The 12,786-nt window shown below is 43.3% G+C and overlaps 1 protein-coding gene across 1 annotated transcript in view; it reads right to left on the reverse strand.

The window, feature by feature from the left end:
- Positions 1–12,786, reverse strand: part of CFAP61 (cilia and flagella associated protein 61) — a 253,647-nt gene that overhangs the window by 200,149 nt on the left and 40,712 nt on the right. The window contains exons 7-9 of the mRNA XM_074988390.1: positions 10,374–10,506; positions 4,252–4,405; positions 3,316–3,390 (exon numbers count right to left, since the gene is read on the reverse strand). Coding sequence (XP_074844491.1) covers positions 3,316–3,390; positions 4,252–4,405; positions 10,374–10,506 — 362 coding nt within the window. The remainder of the gene's footprint in view (positions 1–3,315; positions 3,391–4,251; positions 4,406–10,373; positions 10,507–12,786) is intronic.

Genomic DNA, 12,786 nt, shown 5'->3' on the forward strand with positions numbered 1-12,786 from the left:
TGTAGGTAAATCCTGATTCTGCAAACACTCATTTACAGAGTAAGAAGATGCAATTGTTATAAACAGACTCTTTTTCTACCATATTAAAACTATAACATAACTTTTTTTTAATGTTTTTGAAGATGACAGGAAGGATAGAGGAATTAGATTTATGACTGTTTTCTGAATACATCATTATAAAATAAGTTTGAAAGTTTCTTTCTAAATGTGGTGTTTTTTACTTAAAATTTTTAGGTTGACTCTGTTTTTCCTGACATTCTTTATGAATGGCTGAAGATCTAACAAATGTATAACATTATACATGCCACATAAGTGAAAGCTGGTTAACCAAGAGCAGAAGTGGTTTTTATACAGTCTGTTTAAAATGCTAGCTTTCTGTTAACAGACATTATTTTTTAACACCTAACAAACAATATGAATAAATGCTCTTCTTAAATGATCAAGTCAGGTCCAGATTTTGGAAACTTTTACCAAATAAAATACAAGTTGCACCTCCCTTGTCCGGCACGGGACAGGTCCCAAACAAGAGGGGAGGACTAGGGCTTCTGCCCCTAGACATCCTGCACTCCTGAGGCTGCTAGCCTCCATCCTCCCTTCTTCCCTGGGACTCCAGTCCCAGCCCAGACTCCCTGAGGTTGCAACAGGACTCCAGCCAGTCCTGCGCTGCTATGGGGCAGCCAAGAGACTCCAGCTTTGTCTCATGGCTCCATGGGGCAGGCAGGGAGGCTCCAGCTCCTGACCCCCATGCCTCCCACAGGACAGGCAGGGACTCCTGCTTCCAGCCCCTGTGCTGCCATGGGGCAGGGGGAACTCCGGCTCAAGCCTCCATACTGACATGGGGTGGGGTGGTGGGGCTCTGCCCCTGGCCCCACTGTCAAAGAGCAGCTGGAGCTCCTGCTCCAGCCCACCTCCAGCCTGGTGCTCTCTCATTGTGGAACAGATGTTGCTGGAGGAGAGGGTACCGGATTTGAGAGGTAAAACCTGTACCAAGTTTCAATAAAGAAACCACAGAAAATGACAACAAACACAGGCCATACAAATTTTGTAACCTCCAAACAGCTAGTACATCAATTCATTTGTTAACATATATTATATTAATAGATTTAAACTAGCTTAAATTTTTATTCTGATATTAAAAACAGCAAGAAAAACCATTTTCCTCTTGGCTACTTTGGCCAGATCAACCAATCGACTCTCCAATATATATATGCAATACCTACTAATAATTTACTGGTGCAGCATACTGTGTTTTATAGAAAAAACTATAACATGTTTAAAATCATTATAACTTTTTCTAGTTTTAAAGAGGATGAAAAATCGTCAAATAATGTAATGAATATTCAATATATTAAAACACCAAGTTATTAGTTCAGAACTCTTATCGTTGTGTGATATATAACCATTAGCTGCCAATAATATACCTACAGAATTCCCAGCAACTTCCATTCTGTTTCCCCAATCAATATTATTCCCCATTTTTGAGATAATAAAATTGCTTCTCAGCATTTGAATGAATGAGAAGAGCCATGGACTTTTACAGGCCATAAAAATACTCATCTTTCAATTAAATATGAAGTCAAATTCAAGCTCTCTGCCCTTTTCTTCATGGCTCTCAATGGATCTTGGCTCAAGACACTTAAAAGACCATCTGTACTTCTGGGATGAGGACAGTTGTCAAAAATTTTACTCCTCAGGAACAATGGAGTTTTAACAACCCTATAGCTAATCTGTACAAGAGACAGAGCTTTCTTGAGGACTGATCCAAGACTGCTGAACAAACTTGCATGGGAACTAAGGACCAAATTACTTTCCATTTTTCCAACAACTTTCCATTCTAAGTTCAACAGGAACCTTGTATCCGTAACTAACACACACAGCACTGCAGAGAACGACCATACAAAACAATTTTCCCTTGGCAGAGAAATGGGAGAAAAGGAGAAAGAGATTTAACATGACAAATTTATTCATGTAGCTTATTTGCACTTTGGAAGGTGCTCACATGCTACAGTGAAAAGAGCAGCGTAAGAACACGAACAGAATAAAAGAGTGGCTTTATGGTAAATTATTGTATTTTATATTTATAACAATCCTCACATATGATTTTTTTCTAAACAAATAGCAGAACTCGCTACAACACGAATGTGAAAGTTCATAGGTCCTCTCAATCATTCAGATGCTCATCAGGTCAAAAGCTATAGACCTGGATCTTGCAGTCCTTGGTCAATGAAAACAGCTAGAAGTCAATGGGAATATTTCCAGTTAGGACCGTCGAAAGAGGCCCTTCTCAGCATCTGGATTTCCTGAAATGATGTACTGCAGCAGTCAATGGCAGTTCTCAATGAGAGACCAGAATGAATCTCAGTTGCAAAGGTGTTTAAAATATTGACACTGTGACAGGGTCCGTGTATCTCCTGGACCCCAGTCCTCTGCTCAGTCCATGGTCCTGCAGACTGGGGCCCAGTTGCCCTTCCTCAGATTTGGGCTTTGGTCCCTGGGCTTGAAGGGACAGAGGGTAAGAGCCCCCTGGTTTGATCAGGCCAAGTACCCAGTCTCCTCAACCTTTGGCTGAGTCCTGAGGTTTCCTGCAGGAGCTGCTCACTGCCTGTTCTGTCACTGTTAGTTATTTGCACCACTCTCCAACTCCCTCCTTGCTTGTCCAAACCTCCACTCTCCTCTCCCACCTCCTTCTACGCACTCTGCCCACTTCCTGCTAGGGGGATGGCTTTTAAAAGGCAGATGGTAGCTTCAAGTAGGAACAGCTGGCCCTAACTGGCTTATAGTAGCCTTTTCCCCTGCTACTCCCTCTCTGCCTGATTGCCTGGGCTATTTCAGCTTTTTGGAGCTGCTTTTCCCCTTGTAAGATGCTCTACTGGCCTCACCCAGTCACAGCATGTATATTTCTTAAAATTTTGAATATTAAGTTATTTAGGGTTTTTTGGTAAATATTCATTTGTCCTTTTAAAGCCCAATCTTGATCCTAATTTACATGGCTTCATAAGATCCTTTCCACCTGGCCAACTGATCCTGGAGAAAGCTGACCCAGCATACAAGATTAGGAGAGAGGGGTCCCATATCCCTTCAGTCAAGAGGTTGGAGCTTCTTAACAAGCATTGGTCTTCTAATGGTTTTTCCTCCTCCAACAGGCTGATCTGTCCTTCACCTAGGTCTGCAGTAACACTCCAACAGTTCCAGGAGTAAGAAGGGGAGATAGAATAAAATAACTGAGTTCCTTAGTCTTTTATTAATGTGGCAGTTCTTGGCAGGGGAAGAAAAGGAAAGCTGACAGGATAGCTAGGAGAGGGTTCTTTCCTCTACCTTCTTCCTTGAGGCTGACAGTTTTAGGATATAGTGTGTGACTGGGTTTAGGCTGCTCAATGGCACCTTTTGCGTCTGAGACAAGGGATTAGAAGCATTTAATGAGAGAGATAAATGCGGCAACTTCTGAGTAATGCTCATTCTTATTCTAGTATAGATTATCAACAAATAGCAAAATATTTTGTGTATGCAAGAAAACCAAACATACACGAAAACTTCAGTGCTTCTTAAGAAAGAGAGGCCAGAAGATGACAGAGCATCAAGAGAACTTTTCAAGCAATTCATATACCCACTTTATTACTACTATCTTTACTATGTATTTGTATTATGGTAGTCCTTAAAAGGCCAGGGCCCCATTGTGTTAGACACTACACAAACATATAACAAAAAGGTTGTAAGATTTTTCAGGTCAGGGACTAGTACAAAACCATAGACCTCACAAGCAGACAGAAACAGGGAGCACAAGGAAACAATGAGATGATACTAATCAGATTGACAGACAATGGTCACAGCTAACCAGGTGTCTAACTATTCTGAGACATTAAAATCAGTTTCAAAATGAGACCTGCAATTAACAGCCCAGTTGCAGATGACATCTGGGCAGCTTGTTTAGTGCTTTAACTTTCCAAAATGTGAACTTTGTTTATGTAATGCTTCTGATCCTGAAAGATCTTCCAATCTCCTCAACAGTGACAAGCATATCATAACCAGAGATGACAGCTGTCAAACCTTCTCAGCCCCACCCCAAATAATGTGCATTGTGCAACCATCTCTATGTCAGACACCATCACTGTGTCTTTTCTGCTTGGTATAGTAAGTGTTGAGCTAGACCATTCCAAAAGTTCCCCGTCAAACCCTATGAAATAACATATTTTTATATTAAAAATAAACGCAGCTTAACTGATTTTGATTCCATATATTTTACTCTGTTTTTACCTGTTTGAATATTTGGCTCCTGTGCTGGTTTGAGAATATCATCAGGATGTGGTTTGCAGAGACCATGGAAAGGCCCTAGATCAAAACATTCATGAAGCAATTGTATATTCACTTCAGAGCACACACTCATGAATCCTACTGCAGTGCCATCATCCTAAAAAATCAAGATAACACGATTATGCTCTTAAAAGCTGTAAGTCTATATAAATACATGAATTCAGAGCACAAGAAAAGGTCCGATATACTTTATACTTTTTATCATAAAATCCCCCCCACACCTGTCCTTAAGAAACACTACTTTGTACCGGGGTGGAAAGATTTAAATAGGAATAGATAGATTGCACGAGCTGGAAGGTCTGACTAGCTCAAATCCAGTCTATGACAGTAGTTAATATGAGATACTTCAGAGGAAGACACAAGAAAATGTAATAATTTTGACTTAAAAAAGGAACAGGGAAAGAATACAAAAACATTGGTTGTGAGGCTTTTTGTGTTTTGTGGTGTACCATTTATAAATAATTATTGAGGTAGCTAAAGATGGCGTTTTGTAATTATACATTTCAGAAAAGATTCTTGCTTAATTTAAAACAATTAAGCAAATTCTGGATATAGCTAAATAAAATGGTTGCTTGATTACTACACACTAGCGTACAAATTTTGTTGTGCTTTTAAATGGAATAAAATATTTTATCTCCCTGTGACATGGTTTAATTCAAGGGACAGGAAGAACAGTGATTATAAATACTAGATAATTTCAAGTTCTGGACATATCAAGCAACACATGACAGTGGAAACAGGCAAATATGACAATAAGGACCCTGTACTGATTAATAGAAGGTGACATTAGTTTAATGCGTTCAATAGCAACTTTCCTGAAAGTTGCAATATAAAGCAAGAAACAAACACTGACAATAGGAATCAATGTTGATTTTTTCATTGAAAGAAGGCAGGTTGAAGATAGCAACTTAATTTTTAGTATTACATGTGACTTATTGATAAATAACCATTGTATTATTTCCTCCTATACTTAAAAATATTGTGATAAAAGGCTGGATTTGTCCAGATGTCTTATCGAGCCATCAACACTTCAATAAAAAGTTCATTTTTTCCAAACAACAAGTGAGTGAGTGAGTGTTTGTCTTGTTTGCGAAACTGAACAAAAGATGGGTCTCTGCAGTTGTCTGGCTGCTATGTAATTTTAGGCCCAAGGCTCAGCAGAGGCTGATTAACCAATCCATCTACCATATGTGCAAAAAGAGGTTGCCAGCTTCATTCTCTGCAGGGAAAATTGGCAACTATCTTGGTTCACATGGAGGTGTGTTTCCAATCTGCAGTACCACGGGTGAGTCTATCCTGTGAAGGCCTGAAGCACCTTTTGCTGGGTTCATAGTGAGCTATAGATGTATGATAGAAATACATTATTTATAAGGTAGTGGTTTGTAATGTATTACACTAATAGCGTATTGTTTACTGCTTGGTGTCAAGCTGCAGTGATTGCATATGAAGGATTTTTGTTTCGTTTTGTTTTGTTTTTTTACTGTTTGGCTACAGGAAGCGGATTTCTGGATAGGTTTTATCTCCTATCTTCTACAATACTTCACAGAATTAAGAAGTATGGCAACCAGATAACTTAAAATAGAATGCTCCTTTAGAAATGCATGCTCCTGAGGCAATAGAAAATATCAGTGTTTTAAAAATCTGTTTCATACTGTCCACTCTCATTTCTCTTTTAATTAAAAAACTAATCAATGATTTAGGAGATTGCATACATTCACTCATCTCTTCCATGTCTAGCATCTATGATTCTCCCTTTTGGAGACATTTTGGTCTATGTATCAGTGGTGACCAGTCCTCACGGGCACTAATGTTGCTAGTGAATGTAATTTGGTTATTTAAAATGTGAAGTGTCTAAAGTAACAACTGATTTAAGATCACCTCTTCCCATTGTCTCAGAAAAATCTACCGACTTGTCTAAATTGTAGTTTCAGTTATAGCACCATGAGAAACAAAATATGCAAATGAATCGCTCTAGGACGGAGGGTAGAATTTAGCTCATGAAGGCACTGCTTCAGTAGCATACAGGCTGCTCTGGGGCAGCACTCAAAGGCGGTGCCTGCCTGCATGTATGTTCCATTTGTTCTAGGGTGAATACAAACTGCTATAGACCTTTAACACACTGCTCACGTTATGTCCAGCCAACTCTGCTGTCTTCTGCATGAGAAAGGCAGAACTGTGACTCCCCCCACCACCAATTTACAATGAGTTGTTTCTGATGGAAGCATCTCTGCAGTAATTTCTAGCTTCCTTGATCAGAGGGGCTGCAGTCCTGGTTAGTTCTTTTACTAGCTACGTATTGGCAGGGGCAGAATGCTCCTCACTGCCTCCCACAGAAGAGCTGCCCATGATCTAGCTCTCAGTCAAGAGTACATTAATACATTTCCATTCATCTCTCAAAAAGGTTCTCATGTGATGTACAATTATAACTTTGTTGCCCAAACCTGCAAAGGGGTGAGCCCTTGCTGTGAAGTACAGTAATTAAACTCTCAATTTAATGGACTAACTGGGGGAGAGGGGTGTCCGTTAATGTCAAAAGTCTGTTAGATTGGAGGGTTTACTGTAAATAAGAAACACATTTTCTATTCTAAAGAGATGGTATCAAGCACTCACCTACCCCCACCAGGCTCCTGCAGCCCCAGCCCCTGCCAATAAAAAATGCCTTTGACTCACCGGAGCCACCACCTCTGGAGCTGGAACTGCTGCTGAAGGATCCGAAGCTGGAGACTCCGCTGCTGCCATGGCTTGGAGACCCACCATGGCTGGATACTCCACCACCGCCATGACTGCAGGAGCTTGGCCATGGCTTGGAGCGCTGCCGCAGTTGGTGATTCAGCCACAGTTGAAGGAGCCCCACTGCAGCTTGGATCCCTGCGGCGGCTGTGACTTGGAGCCCCTCCGTGGATGCAGCTTGGAGCCCACTCCACAGCAGCCGGAGCCCTGCCACTGCCATGGCTGGAGATGACGACACGACAGCAGGAGCCACCATGTCTTGAAGCCCCACTGTCATCGTGGCCTGCAGGAGCTGCCACAGCCACTGGAACCACCATATGCTCCTCCCACCAGGGATGGAACCTGTACGCAAGTGCCACATATGCGCCCCAGTCCTGGTGGGAAGAATGCATGGTGGCTCCAGTGGCTGTCCAGGCTATGGCAGAAGATCCAGCTGCAGCAGCTCCTTCAGTGCAGCTGGAAGGCAGCCCCTCCAGAGAGAGCAGTGGCAGCTCCAGTGGCTCTGGTAAGATGCCTTAGAACACTTTTTTGCAGGGGTGGAAGGCTGGTGGGTTTAGGATTTTATGGACCCCAGCAGATATCGGGAGCAACGGGGAGGGCAGGCGGATGTCCGTCGTTCCCAAAGTCCGCTCAACCAGGGTCCTTTAAGCTGAGGTTTACTGTACTGAACAGCCTGAACGCGTAATGAGGTCATCATGAGTTAAAGTCATATGGACCCTGACAGACAACCAGAATTCCACAGAAATGGCCTTTAATTTATTCGTTCTCAATTTTCTCGTCCGCAGAATGGGTGATCCTGTCATCCTTTTACGACTATTGTGAGGTACAAAAGAGATTTGTAAAGCAACTGGGGATCTTCTGGTGGAAAGGCATTTTAGCTGAATACCAATTTTCAAAGAATTGGAAGACAATAAAAGGAATGAGGTATGAAATAGTATACAAGTAGTCATCAATACAGTAGTGGTACTGCACTGAAGAGTTGATTTCCTGAAGCATTTAGGTGCACACTGATAAAGATTTCTGTACAGTAAGCTGTCTTATGACACTCCATATCATATGGATAGCACATGATGTACACACAGATCATTAAAAATATACTTACCACTAAGACTATACTGAATGTAGTTTAATCTTTTTTGATGATTCTGAAGGTACTTCAGGGTCTTGCAGTATATCTTAGGGTCATAATCACCAATGGCAGCGATCATTGTAGATGAAGGTGTAGGAGATGGGGTCATTACAGATTTAACCTAAGAACACACCCTGAAAGCTACTTTTTTGAATACATCCCTGATTCCAGCTTGCTTACTTGTCCTCTGTCTCTTTTGCATGAAAGCAGAGTGCAGAATATGTAATTGCACAATGTGCTGGGCACTACAGTCTTGGCTACTAGACTGAAGATTTGCATTGGTAGATATCAGAAATGCCAGTTAATTGAGATTTCTGTTTAAGTGAGTGCTAGGTAACAGAGCTTTTATTGTATTTATTACTGATTCACTGACCACATGCCATCCTAAAACCAGATACCCATGGCAGAGGGACAATCATTTTCCTGAGAGAACTGGAAGCTTACTAGGAAAATGGTGGACTTTTTCACGTGTCCAATGGCCACCAAAATTACAATTTTTTAAGTAATAGTAAGCTTTACTTCAATTAAAAAAAACCAGAAACAAACAAACAAAAAAAAAACCCTAAGAATCACAGAATCACAGGGCTGGAAGGGACCTCAGGAGGTCATCTAGTCCAGCCCCCTGCTTCAAGCAGGATCAACCCCTACTAAGTCATCCCAGCCAGGACCTTGTCCAGCTGGGACTTAAAAACCTCAAGGGATGGAGAATCCACGACCTCTCCAGACAACACATTCCAATGCTTCACCACCCGCCTGGTGAAGTAGTTTTTCCTAATATCTAACCTACACCTTTCCCTCTTCAACTTCAGACCATTACTCCTTGTTCTGCCATCTGACACCACTGAGAACAGCTTCTCACCCTCCTTTTTAGAGCTCCCCTTCAGGAAGCTGAAGGCTGCTATTAAATCCCCCCTAAGTCTTCTCTTCTGTAAACTAAACAAGCCCAAATCCCTCAGCCTGTCCTCATAGGTCTTGTGCTCCAGACCCTTAATCATTTTTGTTGCCCTTCGCTGAACCTGCTCTAGCAAATCCACATCCTTTTTATACTGGGGGGCTCAAAACTGGACACAATATTCCAGATGTGACCTCACCAGTGCCAAATAAAGAGGAATAACTTCTTCTCTAGATCGGCTTGAAATGCTCCTCCTAATGCACCCCAGTATGCAGTTAGCTTTCTTGGCTACAAGGGCACACTGTTTACTCATATCCAGCCTTTCATCCACCATAATCCCTTTCCACCGTACTGCTGCTGAGCCAGTTGGTCCCCAGCCTGTAACAATGTTTGGGATTCTTCCGCCCCAGGTGCAGGACTCTACACGTCTCTTTATTGAACTGCATCAGATTTCTTTTGGCCCAGTCCTCCAATTTATCCAGGTCCCTCTGGATTCTCTCTCTACCCTCCAATGTATCTTCCGCTCCCCCTAGTTTTATGTCATCCGCAAACTTCTTGAGGGTGCAACCCAGTCCCTCATCCAGGTCATTAATAAAGATTTTGAATAACACCGGCCCCAGAACCGAGCCTTGCGGCACTCCGCTTGAAACAGACCGCCATCCAGATATTGAGCCATTGACCATTACCCGTTGGGCCCAACCATCAAGCCAGCTTCCTATCCATCTTATAGTCCAAGGATCCAATCCATATTTCCTTAACTTATGAACAAGAATGTTGTGGGAGACCATATCAAAAGCCTTGCTGAAGTCAAGGTATATCACATCCACTGACTGCCCCATGTCCACAGAGCTTGTTACCTCATCACAGAAGCTAATAAGATTGGTTAGGCAGGATCAGGCAAGAAGCCAGTGCACAAGTGGTTATCCAAATACAGGTTGAATCTCTCTAGTCCAGTACTGTTGGGATATGACTGGTGTTGAATGAGAGAATTTGCTGAACTATGGGAAGTCAATATTGTCTAGCAGAATTGCCAACACTTCTACTGCTTGCTGGACTCTTAGAAGACACTCGGGGTAAATTACAGCTAAATAAATAACAGCACAGAACACTGAGAGCTGGGATTGGTTCCTGCAAACAAACTTTATGGGACCACAGGAAACTTGGCCACACCCATGATAAGTGGTTGTCCAGCTAACTAAAATCAGTCTGGACTATGGATGTTACCAGAGAAGAGAGTGCTGGAATACAGAGGTTCAACCTACACACTGTAATGAATTTTAGGGACAACCAGCCTACTGCATGTCAGGGACCTACCTCACAAACAGCAGCATGATTGTCTTCATCCTGAGCTTCTATCAGTTCTGCAAGAAAATATTCTCCATAGGTTTCTCTCAGAATTCCATTCTGTTGCATGAAGATAGGCATGAGATCATCATGGTCTTCCACCCTGTAAAACAGATACTCTCTCTTACAGTCAGTGAGGTCTTAAAACTTTCTAATACTACAATTCTGACCCTTCACGCCCTAATTTATTTTTCAGAGTTCAGGCAAATGATAACTTCAAATAAATGGTTGACTTTGTGTATATTTCAATTACACTGTCATTTGCAGAATGTTACAAAATACAAAATGACCGATACTTTCAGTGTATATTGTTAAATATTTTTAAAACTCTATGATTTACTCTGGTGCATTACAGAAAATGACAGAATGGATGCCTTGCTGGGCATACCAGAGGTAACTGAAAATGCAAATTTGGATGACTGTTATTTCTTGTAGAACAGACACTTTTTACAACACTTTAAACAAGAGAGCTTAAAAATATAGCTGAAGCTATGACTGTAACCATCAACCACCTTGCTCCTTTCTGGAGGTGTGGCCCCTGCTGAAGCAGAACCAGCAGAAATCAAGGATCCATAAGGACACTCAGCCCCTGACATCTTCCAATAGCCAGGACTAGTTATTACACCACTGTGAATTTTCCAGTACAACCATTCCAGTACTAGCAGACTCTGCTGCGATGCTTCCATTGGCAGATGCAAACAAGTCCTCTTATAACAGGGTGTTACTGCTGCTCAGGTGAAAAATAACATACACTACATTTTGAGTGGCATTTACCCTATGCCAGGGGTGTCAAACTCATGGTGTGGGGGCAATATACAGTTCGGCCCATGCACAGCTCCTGACACGAGTCCCTATGGCGGCGCCTGCACCCTTCCCCCATGTCTAGGCCCTGCGCAACCACTGCCTCATGTCTTTCTGCCTTTGCTCCATGCTCTCTCTCCGTTACATTCCTTCCATCAAGCCCCCTTTCCAAGGGATGCAGCCTCAGGGATTACCAGGGGCATGGCATGCGGTGGCAGCGGATGTTGGGTCCCCCCGTATTCGCTGTGGCAGCAGAAGCTGTGGGGAAGTGGAGCAGTGCAGCATTCTCTGCTCTGCCGCCATCTTTCAGGCCAGCCCAGTCATTCTGCTTCACTGCAGTGGCAGGAAGTGGAGCATCTCAGCCCCAGCATGGCCAGGTTTGGGAGATGGTGGTGGAGCAGAGCAGGCTGTGGTGCAACTCTGCTTCCCCGAGGCTCTACTACTGTGAATGGGGGAAGGGGTGGGAAGGCGCTGCTGCCAGACCCAGCTCACCAAGGGCCCCTCAGGCTAACCTGAGCATGGGGTGGGGGTTGATCCTGTCCAGAGGATGTTGGGGTAGCTGGTGCAGAGCCCCCCAAAGTGCAGGGACCTGGGGCATCCACACCGAACTATCCTATGAACAAGACAGAGCTTTTTACACCTCCCCGGGGCCACAGAGCGTGCCAGCAATGGAGCACAGCGAACAGCCAGAAGCAGCTTTAGCTCTGCTGTGGTAGGGTTTAACTCAATCACCCAGGTGGCGGCGCCAAGAGCCCCTGTGGGGGATTTAAATCACCCAGGGTGGCAGGTGGGGCTAGGGACACCAGGGTGTGTGGCATGCATGAGCCAGCCAGTGAAGCCAGGAGATGTAGGTGGTGGGAGAAATATGCGGAGGACTCCCGCCACAGAGAGGTGCCTTCTGACCCACTAAGAGGACTTGATGACTGGCCCTGGCCCTAAGGTAAATTGAATTGGTGACCCCTGCACTACATACAGTGTGACTGTCCCCTGACTCCACCCACTCCCACCCGTGAATAACATGAAAAATTCCACAGTGCTGTTATAAAGTGGTGACCATTGGCTCCAACATGCGGAATGAACCACCTGAATAACATTCTCTCCTACAGTGCCACCAGTGGTATTAACCACAGACTCTGTGATTTTGCTTCCTCCTGTGCCATGCAACAAAAGGGAGTACACTGGCCTGTGACAGTAACACAGAAACAACAAAAACTGCATCAAACCAGTAGCCTTGTCAGATTTATTTGTATGTACTTGTCACTGATCTATTAAGTAGTGCCATGACAAAACACAAACAAAAAACTGGACAGTGGTTGAGTAAGGAGGATGTTTTTGCTTTGATTCTTACCCGAAGATGAGAAATAAAAGCTTCACCTTTTAATGTACTGCCGCATGGCTGGCAGCGCTTCAACTGGCCACATCTTCAGCTGGTGGAAATCTCTTAATGGAGCCATACCAAAAATGGTGCAAAGATGGGCAGAAAGGAGCTTCCTATGTCCTTAGGACAGGGAGCTGCAGACAGGGGAGTTTAAGAGGGAGTGTGACAGAGAGGACTATAATGGTTAGGAAGACCCGCAACACC

Source organism: Carettochelys insculpta, chromosome 3 (assembly GCF_033958435.1).
Source record: "Carettochelys insculpta isolate YL-2023 chromosome 3, ASM3395843v1, whole genome shotgun sequence".
Classification (NCBI taxonomy): Eukaryota; Metazoa; Chordata; order Testudines; family Carettochelyidae; genus Carettochelys; species Carettochelys insculpta.